The sequence below is a fragment of the Hirundo rustica genome, chromosome 9 (assembly GCF_015227805.2).
Source record: "Hirundo rustica isolate bHirRus1 chromosome 9, bHirRus1.pri.v3, whole genome shotgun sequence".
NCBI classification, from domain to species: domain Eukaryota; kingdom Metazoa; phylum Chordata; class Aves; order Passeriformes; family Hirundinidae; genus Hirundo; species Hirundo rustica.
The window spans coordinates 12278054-12290848 of NC_053458.1; the positions used below are offsets into that span (position 1 = coordinate 12278054).

General features: G+C 37.0%; 1 protein-coding gene across 3 annotated transcripts in view; it reads right to left on the reverse strand.

The window, feature by feature from the left end:
• Positions 1-12795, reverse strand: part of ADGRL4 (adhesion G protein-coupled receptor L4) — a 73822-nt gene that overhangs the window by 28623 nt on the left and 32404 nt on the right. For 2 of the 3 annotated variants that reach the window (XM_040073192.2, XM_040073193.2), the window contains 3 exons: positions 7066-7218; positions 912-1067; positions 336-406 (listed from right to left, as the gene is read on the reverse strand). In XM_040073192.2, coding sequence (XP_039929126.1) covers positions 336-406; positions 912-1067; positions 7066-7218 — 380 coding nt within the window. The remainder of the gene's footprint in view (positions 1-335; positions 407-911; positions 1068-7065; positions 7219-12795) is intronic. The other variant, XM_040073194.1, reaches the window with a different exon arrangement.

The window sequence follows — 12795 nt, forward strand, 5'->3', positions numbered from 1 at the left end:
TAATTGCACATCAGTAAATGCAGCAGCATGTAACTCCAGAAATTACAGAAACAGCTGAGTGATTACCACACTTCTGAATTTTTCATGCATCATGACTCTCTTTGCTGGAAAGAGAACATGCAGATTCCCAGCGAGTTATTATCATGAGTAGAACATACAACCCAGTTCAAATAATTTGAAATTATTAAAAAGCCTTCTGTAAACATGCTTAAGTTCAATTTTATGCTTCAAGGCTTTGTTAAAAACTGTTTAAGAACTATTATAATTGAAATAGCAGTTTCAAACAGAAACAATTAAAGGATTTGAAAATTAATCTACAAACCAGTGCTACTTACTCTGGCTAAAGTTCTATTAATATGTTCAGCTATACAGTCTTTGAATAACTCACACTTGGCCTTTGGATTTTCTGTAAAAATAAGAAGGGAAACTAATTATACATTGCAGTTCAATCAATATTCTGTACATAGTAATTGCAAAAACTCGTGTGTAGGTCATTCCCCAAACCACCAGCATTCTGAAATTATGCACATAAAACACAGCCTTCCATTCTCAAACTACAAAGACTATCTCAGCCAAAGTTACAGCATTGGATTGGAATGAGCTGTTTCATTCAGGTAGAGAGTTTGGTCCCTTTTATGGGACTTCCACAGGGGGAGTAGAGACAAATTTACAGAGAGGAGTACAGACCTGACAACTAGGAGGAGGTAGCCGTTATTTCAAATGGATCTCATCACACTGTTTAGCAAAAACACATTTGCAAAATTATTCTATTCTCAGAAATTGTAGACGCCACAGCCTTGCCTCTTTTTCATGTCTTGCTGATTAATCTAACTGAAGATAAATAGGCACTGGTGGGTTTCTCAGAAGATGTATCTCTATAATAACACATAAACCTTTATAATATCATGTACCTTGGCAGGAAGTGCCATCATTTGGCTTAAACTGCAATTTTCCTGTGGATGGTTGATAACCTTCCTTACAGGAGCAGTTAAACCCTCCATCCACGTTTTCACATTTTGCATGATCTCCACAGGCAACAGTTCCATCATTGCTGCACTCATCTACATCTGCAAATATTATGAGAAATTGAATTTTTATTAAGTATTTACAGACTAACACCTTGCTGCTTTGTTGATAATAACCCTGCACACTACAAGCAGCTTCATAATAAAATTTCATGTAATAAAAAAACCCCAAAAACTAAACCCACAATCTCAATGGCAAAATCCCTGCCAATTAAGGATTAGAAGGGTAAATCATAAATGATCATATTTTTATACCACCACTTTTATTTCTATATAATACTCCACTGCTCATGTTTTAAAACCATATTAATTCTATCATAACAAAATGGTTGTCATGATGCAAATCATCTAAAATCCATTTGTCAGAGATTAGACTAAATAGATTTTCTCAGCTCAATTAGAAAAAGAAAAAAAAACAATCTGCAGACTTGTCTTTTAACTTGTAGCTTTAAAAAGACACTGCAAAAGCTCACTCTGTCCATCCTTTTAATCTAAGAATTAAATTCTGTATCCTTTAAAGTGCTTGGCTTTTTTTTTTTTTTTTTTTTTTTTTTTTTTTTTTTTTTTTTTTTTTCTTTTTCTTTTGGTCCACATTTAAATTACATTTGCCTAAAATGTCTTTTGTGTTTCTAAATAAATTGCCATTGGGTAGACAAGTTCAGTAACGGAGTGGGGCATAGTCCAAGAGAAAAACCAATGAATTCCAGTAAGGTAATCCATGAAGTGATCAATTTAGGAGAGCTGGGTACTAAATCCCTGGCTAGAGTACTGATTATTTTGCATTATTTGGCTGGCTAAGGATAAAGATCAAATAACTCAATGGAGAAAGCAAACTGGGAACTATACCAAATAATTCTGGAGAATGAAGTAATGGACTGTGAAGTGCTGTGCTGGAAAGGAGAAAAAAATGGAGAGCTTTGGGACAGGTATATCTGAAGAATGAAGTGGTACATGAGTGGGTTTAAAGTAACAACCTGAGAACTGAACTGAAGGAAAGGAGAGACAGTGCAGGAAAAGGAGGAGAGATGATAACTCCAGTCAAGAACTGGTATGATGCTTAATTTTGGAAAGAAATTGGTGAAAAAAGGAGAAGTGGTTAATTGATCAGTGGAGGAGAAGAGCTATCTGAATTGATAGGCAGCCTCTGCTCAGCCAGACAGGGTGTTAAGAACAGACAAACAGAAAGCAGATATGGACTGGCTGGAAATACATTATTAGCATATATGTGGAACTAGTTTCCCAATCTGCTTTTGATACAAGAATCTAGGTGGTTTTCAAAGAAGAACACAAAAGGAACAATAATGCACGTAAAATAAGGTTATTTTTTAAAAAATGGAAAGATATACTGCACGTATATGGATATATCGAGGGAATGCAAAAAAACCCCTGAAGGATACCTGGGGGTCATCGGTCTATTTGGACAGAGGTCTCCCTGGGATTCAAGTTTGAAGTCCCACCTCACTTTCATATATCTCTTTTTCTCAATGAGCCCTTGGCTCTGATTTGCTGTGTTTCAAGCCTGACGTTCAGAAGCTGCCATGGAGAAGGCATTCAGGCTCCTGCACGGACAGGAAGGAGATGTGGGGCTGGAGGTGCTTTTGCTCTCCCCAGCACAGCCATCACTGCTCTGCAGGGAGAGCCACCAAGAAAGTGATGTGTTTGAATGGCTTGGTGCCAGCACAGAAGTTTAAAGCAGGAGGTTAAATTATGATTGTCTGCATTAGGGCAATAGTTTATTTCCATATTTAATGCCCCAAACTGCTGATGTTTCTCTTTAAGGAACTGAGTTTTGCATTGTCCATATTTGTATGGTTTCTGTTACCTCAGTGTTCACAGCTATGGAGCCAACCACATTATACATGAAGCAATCTGGCAAAAGGGAAGGAAAATAGCATGATATAGTGCTGCACACAGGATACTTCATAATTAAATGCTGTCATTTAAAGACATAAGGCTAGAGTTCTTACTCTCTGCATTTAAATAACCTCTCACATCAGTAAATTATAAAGCTCTGTTTGAAACAAGTGGGTGTGTGTCAGTGCCTTGTTTTGTGACTCTGTAAGACAGAGAGACTGAATGAATTGAAGTGGCAAGGGTGAAAATCATGACAAAGCCAGTTTGTCTAACAAGAATACACATCATCCTTAAACCAAAAATTTCTTTGGCCTTGTCAGCTACATGGAAGACATGTACCTCTGAACAAGCCATTCATCATTTAATGCAGTGCTAAAACACCAGCAATTGGCAACAATCTTTGCCAAAACTTACAATAACCTATAAATAGAAAAAGTAATATTTGCTTTTGAGAATGTTGTTACTAAGGATCAGGTTTCCATATGATTTACTGATACAAATGTTGCAAAACTGTCATGACATTTTTCTTTTCATAAACTTTTAGATCAGTAAATCATTTATTTCTAATTATTGGGCAGTCATGCAATTTTTTTTTGTAATTATGTCAGATGTTAAGTGTAATCAAGATTTTAATGAGAAGACAGGATTATCCAAAACAACAGCAGAAATTCAAGTATTTTGGCACATCTCTGGCAACAGGACTGCTATTTAAAATCTGATAGAGACACCCTGTTGAGTATATGCAAATAGATTTTCTGCAGTTGAGTTGTCCATATGGAATGAGTCCATATCACGCCTGTTTAATCTACTGTTTCCAGAGGAATAAAACAACTCCTGGATGAAAAAATTAAAGGCAATATGCCTGATCTTGCAAGGTACTAATCAGCTTTGTATCCTTTTAAAATCAATGAGATTGTCAGGGGCAGCCAACAGTTTGTGACAGTTGCAAGAATGCAGCTTTTAAGTTCCTGCTTTGAGATGCTGTGAACAGTAACTGTGGGCTTTTGTTTATTTATATTTTGTAGTTAGGCCTTTTTAGCCAAATATGAAATTGTTGGACCACACATGGACAACAGCTTGTCAGTACTTTCAGCAATCCAATTTTAGTAGAGCTTTGGGGTGAGGATCCCAAACTCTCCTCCTTGAGCAGGGAGCAGGAGAGCAGGAGTGGGCTGCCAAGGCTTGCATGAGCAGTCCTCACAGACAGCATTCCTGAGCAAAAGTTGAAGAACAGCAGGTTTTTAAACAGAAAAGCATTTGCCATAGGTCTGTAAAAAAAGCCCTGGCCTTTCAGTAAATATTCAAAACAAATCCTGGAGCTGAACTTTGAAGCTTTTATAAAAGCTGTGATCATGAAAATAATATCACCAACAGCACTTAGGCTAGTGTGAAAATAGATTTATAACCTTTTATTTTATTTCTGTGCTTTGTCACTCCTCATTTACTGCAGCAGGCAAGGAAATTCCAATTAAATTAAAAGTACGGAGAACAGTTATTATGTTCAGTCTTGCCAATTACAGGATTGTACCTACATGGCTTTGATTCTTCACCAGCCAGTCAAGACAGCTTGATGTCTACATTATACCTTCTGCTTATTAGTAGCTTGCAAGTGATTGAAAAGTCCAATTGCAAAGGACTAGGTGTTCCCTCCCTGTGTCTCCACACTGTGGAAGGCAGCGACACATACAAAGTAGAAATGAAAAAGCCTATGAATGGCAAAGGTAAAAGAAAAGTTAGCAATGTGGCCCAGTGCCAGATTCCATCCACTGTACAGCTCCCTTGTCACAGCAAAGGATAAGATGGAGAATGGGTGCCTTCCCAGTGCTCTCAGAAATACCTGAAGAGAACTAATAGCATGTTCCCAGAAAAGGCAGAGTGGCGTGGATTTCACTTTTGTTTCACAGATGGCCATTTCCAAGTTTTTACTCCGTTGACTGGGGTGAAAAAGTAGGTTTATATTTCACTTTTTTATCTGCAGCTGAGCATTCAATAAATTGTGAAGTCTAAGGAAAAGTATGGCTGTTACACAAATCAAAAAAGAGATTTTAATAGCTTAGAACAGCAGAAAAATATCTTCAGAAATATCACATCTCTGCATCCTTATTTTTTTTCATTTCCTTTATCCTTTTCTTCTCCTCTCTTTCCCTTCCTACTGTCCAGCTCCTACTCTTTCTTTGTCATATCTTCACCAATTCGACTTGATAACATGGGGAGGAAATACTTTTGACCTTCAACTCAAAACTCAGCATTCTGACTGGAATTAAGGGCGAACCAGCATTTCTCAAAGCTGTTGTCCCAAGATTGCTTTTGGTCTACGACCTTGGGGAACATTATCACTTTTCACTTGGGAGCTTATTGTGGTTTCCAAAGAGGGACCACACGTGTATGTGCATGGACCTGGAAAGTGACTTGCACACTCACGGGTATGAAGCACACTCGCACTATTGGAAACTCAGGTAGCTTTGAGGGCATAAACAAACAGAGTTCATAACGGCATACTCTCCAAAATTCAACCACTGTAGTTTAGCAGTTACTGCTGTGCACATATATTAAAAAGAAGACTTAAGACTTCTAAAAATATATTGTGGGGCCCTATAAACTTGTGCAGGATGGATATCTGGTTGTTCTGTCCTGTGATTTGTACTAAATAACTTGCACTCTATTTACAATGAAATGTTGATATTTGCTTCAGCTCTCACCCAGAATGCACAACTGTCAGCTGCTCGTGTGCAAGTCCTATCTACTACCTGTAGCAGCAGGTCCATCGGGTACACATATCCTACTATGGTTTCCCTTGTAGATGAAGTCAAAAATTGACTGTGGACCAAAAGGTTGTATTTAGGACTCACATCTTGGTAAAGTAATTGGTTCACTTGTTTAAGGACAAAAGGAGTCCACAGGTATTTTTTTTTATTTCAGTGTGAATTTCAAAACTCTTGGCTCCTCCATGTGGATTTTTAAAAAGAAGTACTAAACTAAACTCTAGTAGAGGAAAAACAGACCAATCTTCCCAGTAAAGAGGGAAAAAAGAGAAGAAATTATCAGGCTAATGGTAAGAAGTTAAGGTGACACAAAAATAGTCAGAGAAATAACTCTGAAGACAAACTTCTGAAGCTGAGGAAATATCATCATGTAAAAATCAAAACCTGGAGCAGAAATGGTGAGAATATTTACAGCTCAATGTGCTAACTGTCTCTATCCCAGCTAATTTAAGAATGATTCATAGCAGCTGGATAAAGCAGAGCACTTTGAGATGGATGTGAGCAATGGGCAAGAAATGTCGATTAGATCACTTTCTGGCTTAATATGCAACCACTCTGCTGATATTAAGAGCAGTGAGAAGAGAGGTTGTCAGCACTCACAAGCTCACAGGAGACATACCTAGAATGAGACACAGTCAGCATAAAGGTGTAAAGGGCAATAGATTTATTTCTCATTTTCCTGTTCCCTGAGGACTTTTGCAACATACAGAGAAAATTACCAGGAGTTTGAAAAAAGAGAAATAGTTACAGTTCTTCCATTCAGAGGAAATCCTAAAGGATTGCATGGTTGTTCAGAAATAACATTTTTCCAGAGAACTTTTCCTCCTCTGTAATCTTGAATGTGTTCCATCCAACAGGTACAGAAACAGAGGCTAATGAATGGTACAGGAGGTAGGATAGCCACTGATCTTGCTCGTTGCTTTTGATCCGACTTGAAAAATTACCAAAAGTATCCCTACCAAGTTTCCAAATAAAAGATACTTGAAGCATACCAGCTTGAACTTATAGAGAATTTTGTTGATCCGGATCTGAATGCTGAATATTTGGTACTTTTTTCCTGGGAATGTGACCACCTTGCACACAGATCAGTGAAACCGTGGCATAAATGGGTAAATTGGTGCTTTCTATGTTGCCTTAGCTACATATTTATTGTGTAGATCTGTGACAGGTGGATTTAAATATATTGTAAGCAGAGTCAAGATTCAAGTGTTACTGAAAACAATGGCAGCTGCTGTGTTGTCAGGGAAGAGTGTGGGCCTGAGCTGGAACATTAAGTAAGCCTGATCCAGTCCAAAATGTGGAAATTTTGTACCCAGACTCCAAACTTCACAAATATGAAAGCATTTTGCAGATTTCTGTAATTAGCAGAAGCAGTAAGAGAAGAGTGACAATGTAAAGCTATCTGGCAGACAGCAATAACTTACCCACGCAGGAGGTTCCATCATTAGGAACAAAACTTTGTTGACCATTGCTGGGTTTGAAACCAGACATACATGTGCAGTAATAACTTCCCTCTGTGTTTGTGCAATTGGCATGCTCTCCACAAGGCTGAGTAGCATTTTCACACTCATTATCATCTGCAAGGCACAAATTATGAAGAAATATATTTACATTTGATGATTGAAGAAAACAGTATTGTATAAGCTTAATTTGGTTCTGGTATTTCACTTGTATAAGTCTCGAATGCTGAGCTGGCACTCTTGGTGTTTGTCTATGTAGTTTTCCCATTGCCAAGGATATAATCAGGTGCTCAGCAACACTCATCTGCCTCATTCTGTGTGAATCAAGTGAGAGAATCAGTGGGATAGTGAAATGAATGATTTAGTTGGATATACACTTGGAATACAGGACGGAGAAAAATGCATGTTCTGCCGTGCTTGTAATGGATAACATTTTTTTCCTATCCAAAAAACTACAGGTAGAAAGTCTCTCTGAGGATGTGTCTGGGAATTCTGAATTATAAAAAGCAGAGGTCAAAGGGATACAAAAAATCACCCCTTTCTCTATCATCAAAGCAGAACCACTATAGCTAAATACACATTTTTTTATGGCTTGTTTTTAAAGATCTTCTGTGATATTTCTCAGCACTGGAAAACAAACTCAAAAATTTATCCTACTGACTGGTCTGAGTTTTTGAGTACATTATTTTTTCTTAGTTATCCCAAAGATTTTAACAAAGAGGTCAGTACGATTCATGTCTTGAGCCTTACCTCTTAGCAATTGCTCTGCAAGTCATAATTTTTGTACGTTTAAATTCTATAAACAATTTTACAGGGTTAATCCTAGTCCTCCATTGACACAGTGAAAAGGAGTGATACACACAAGTTTGAGACTGTCATCTCTGCAGAGCCTCAGCATGTGCTGTCGTTATGAGCATGGGGATCCAGAAATCTTAATCAAAGTTCAAAACAAAATCATAAACTCATGTTTTGAACTGCATAGTTGATCTCCTGCAATGACTCAATAAAAACATTTTCTCTTCAAAATCGTCCAAGGTTTCTTTTGTCTATTGAATAATTTTTAGACCAAACTTGAAAAAACTTCAAAAACTTTCTTATCCAGGCACACTACTTATCAAACTGAGAGAAACACTCACAATACTGATAAACCCATCTTTCCAATAGCCCATTTCTTTTAAAGTACCCCAAAACCAAAAAAAAAAAAAATCAATGAAAGTCTCCCAAAGAAGGTGACACTTTAGTGGAATTTTCTATTTTCTACATCATGAGAAAGGAAAAGAGTTAAAGACTTCCTTAAGTGTACTGGGATTTTGCTCCTGTTCTCAGGTAAAAGGTACTCATAACATGATGAATGGCAGGAAAGAATTCTAACAGGGAGAGAAATAACAATTTATTGCAGAAGAGAAATGATTAAGGAACATGACAGGGAGAAGAAATATGATTTCAGAAAAGAAACCCAAGGATGAGCTTTATAAAGGTGCTCCTGCTCCCTGATGGTCAGAGTTCTCATAAGCTGTTTACAGAGATAGGATGCAGATAAAGAAAGTGTCACATAAGCTGGGACAGTGACAAGATTAAAGTACAGCAAAAGCCATAAAGCCTTGCAGGAATACATTTCTGGAATATAACTTAGTTACAACCCTCAGCATAACTCAAACAGGACATTTTTTGAGATTTGAAATCTGACATGATTTTGAATGTGACTCAGTTGACTCAGACATGCAAATATCAATTCAGAACTGCAGTTTTCCTCAGGGGAATTTGGGTCAACAGTATCAAATGGATTACACTCATTAAAACTAAAGTTTAATGTAATTAAATGAGGAATCCATGTATAAAAGTACTGTGCCAACATATATCAACAATATTTATTCTACAGCCTTGGCATTCATGAGAATACAGCAGAAGATGTGTATGATTTGGGTCTTAAAGAGTGCCAAAGTCAAATCTAATCAGCCTAAGTGGAACTATGATAGGGAGGAAAAAGTTTGATGTTGATCCCAGTTAAAAAAAAAGCATGCGAATGTGAAAAATCTGGTTTGTCACGTAGCATTGCCGAGACCAGGTCCCAGAAAACTTTGCAAACCTTGATTATAAGGTCCACTTCTAATGTATTTTGTGTGTGTCTGACTCCTTTGCAACCCAAATTTGCTCCCAGACCCTAGAATTTAATGACAACAAAAAAAAGTGTGGCCTACCCTATTATAGTTGTAAAATAAATTTGGTCTTGGGAAAATATTACAGATTCTAGAAAAGACTATGTGTTGACTTCGGAAAGCTCATGGGATTGCAGTCTTGCAAGATGAGAAGTAGAAGGTCACTGATGGTGGCAGGACTTGATTTAAAGTAGAGGAATAACAGCGATAAGGAGTCTAAAGACTACATACAAGAACATTTCTTTTGGATTTTTTTTTTTCTAGGAGTTCAACTATAGTCCTCAATATCCAGCAATATTGCCTCTTCCAGGAGGTCTGAAGGATTTATAAGCAATATTAGAACGACTCATGGAGTGGTTATCAATATATCCTCTACAATTATTCCTAAATAACTTCACTGGATTATTGGTGTTTTTCCTCAGTATTTATGATGTCTGCAAGGGGTTTAATGGTGACTATATGGCCTCAGTAATTTTGCTTATTGAGAGATCTTTCAGATCACTACAGAAAAATTTTGAACATTGAAGAACAACAATAACTTACATTGCAAATACAAGAATGAATATTTTAAAGAGTTAAATTCATATGGAGATTTCTTTTCACTATTCCCATGGTCTAAAGTAATACTGAGCAGACTGTGCTGGGAGATGATTTACTGGACCACATCATGCTTGCATTGAAATTAATGACATAAAAGTTACTGACGTAAGTAGGCTATGGAAAACTACTAGGTTAATGACAAAGGCAAGAGAAAAAGTTTGAAAAAAGAAACAGAAAGTATTTTCATATACAGTCATTTAAACATTTCTTTTTTACACAAGATATTCTACAAAATAAAAAATGATGGAAAAATATTATCGAGTTCTCTGTGTAAACAACCTGAATTTTTTATTCAGACAGCACTCCAATGAGGAGCCCAGGGGCTTAAAGTAGTATTCCAAATTTTAGATGATTTATAGTGTCGTTGGATTTGTGAAAGTCAGGAATAAACAACGGGATTTATAGATAAAAAAAGTTTTCAACAAAATTTTTTGCCTACACAGAAATGATACTTTAAGTGACAGCACTCATATAATCCACCTGCTTGTTGCTACCTAATTTAATCACAGCATGTGCATTTAATGCTGCACAGACACCCATTGAACACTGCAGGCAGTAGTTTGGGAATACATATTACTTTAAAGATATATTTTCTCCAGTAAGTTATGAAAAATTGGGAGACTTTAGAGACATGACTAGCCAAATGACAAGGTTAATTATCATGGCTAGATGTTAATGTTGCATTCAAGTCTGATACACCAGGCATTTCCTGAATAGCTGCACTGTCCTCAGAAACGCCACTGGGGACACAGAGCAGGTTGTTGGGGTTCTAGGCTCAGTTGTTTTTTTGGGTTACTTTCCATTTTTGTTTAGTTATTTTTTTACTTGGCAGTTCTATGATTTGGATTGCTCTAAAATCTCATTATTACCAATCAAAATGTAAGGCAGGTTATAAATAATTTCCAAGGAAATTTGTGTTGAGTGACTCAAAGACATGTAGGGGATTTAGGAATGTGTACCAGAATACTCGTATGATGTTTACATGGTAGAGTTGTATAATAAAATCCATTTTCCATTTTTACCTTAAAATTGCAGCTAGCATGTATTTTGCTGTACATAAATGTCATTATGGTTACATAAAATCAGCTACTGTTATAGTAATCAATGTAATGTAATCATACCTCTACTAGTCTCTTGAGAATGTATTATGGATTTTCAAAAGCAAAGGAAAGAAAAAAATATGAAAAGCTGATATACCCCTCTAGAGCTCCATTTCGATTTGAGCTAGTAAATCTGTTTTAAAACACTTGTGCTCATAAATATGAGTACATTTTTGTATAGAGAGCATTAAATTCTTTTAGAAACTTTCAAACATACCAATGCAAAAAGAAGAATGATTTGCGGATTTTAGGGTCATGATTTTAGGGCACTTGGAAACTAGAGGAATCTGATAAGATTTTAGGAGGGAAAAAAAACCCAACCTGGAACATTTCCTTTGTTGTATTCCATATCCCTTTTAAAGTGCAAGATTTACCATGTCAAATATGGTAAATATAAGGTATTTTAATAATGTGTGGTTATGAAATTATAACCTACAATTGGAAAACAGCTACAAAATTACACAATTTCGTTTTTTCTTTGACAAGCATTGGAAAATTCTTTGAGTTATCAATTTTGGATAGAATATTTATGTAATATTGTTTGCATATTTACATGAAAAATATCATGAGGAAAAGTCTTCTGGTAGGGGATTTATCAAACAGCTAAGAAAGATTTTCATTGCACTGGGCACATCTCTGTGATAAACTTTTCATGATATGATGACATATAATATGAAGAGTTAGTTTTGGGGTGAAACTTGTCATATTGATTCACAACCACACAAAATTTTTCTTACTTTAGTTTTTATAAATTTTGAAATAAATTGTTCCTCCCTTCACTTCAAGTAACAAACAAACAAGGTGGAAATCCAAAGTTAAACGGAATGATCTGTGCATTTTCAGTCCTCCCCAATTATGCAAAATGAGATTTTTTGTAGAAATGAAGAAGATATTAAGGACTCCTGACCGGAGCTTGAATTTGTTATACCTGAGTTTTCCCAAAGCCACACTGCAACAAGTATAGGCCCAATGCTGTGATTTTCATGAGTTTAGTGAAGCCTGATGTTACTAAGGACTACAAGCAGCTCTTACACTACAATATACGCACATTCTATTTAGCGCGTTCCCCACAGGACATAAAGTTAATGCAATTAAAACATCAACAATTAATTTTTCCCTAATCCATGGAAACCTATCTGTGGAAACCAAGGCTGGAGGCCCCTGGGGCATGCCCATCTATCACGATGGACGCAGTATCTATCGGACACAGCAGTCGGAGAGTGGACAGCCGCGGGTAGGAAGGAAATGCAGCCAGGGTGCCTGGGGAATACACAGATTCATTGCATCCGGCTGTTCTCTTCTTGACAGTAGCCTCTGCTGCCAGAGCCGCTGTGGAGCCCCTGGAGGAAACGAAACCTACCCTTCCCTAGCATAAACCTCATGGGAGAACAGGGCTTGAAGTGTGCCTCACTTAACCCCTCAAAAGCAAGGAAATGAAAGGCTTCCTGTAAAACAAATTCCAATGCTACTCCCCCCGCTGTGCTTGGCTTGTCTGGAGGTCTCAGAACAGTGGGTGATTTTACATACATTACTTCTGTGCTGCAGCACTGCATCTACTGCCATCAAAGCCCGAGTTAAGAACGGCAATGCCATTAACAACCTTGCATTTCCTTTCTTGTGATTTGTTTCCATTAATGCCAATTTAACATAATTTGTTTATGATTCTCCAAAGATTCAGCATTCGAGCTTGGTCTAAATCAGCATGAAAGAGCAGATGCTTAGAATAACCACTTGAGACTGTAGAGACTGGGCTGGAAAACTCATTTAAATATGAATTGCTTTCATAATGGCCTGATTCATCTTTGTCCTACACCTGGGCAGGGAACCATGCAGTTGCT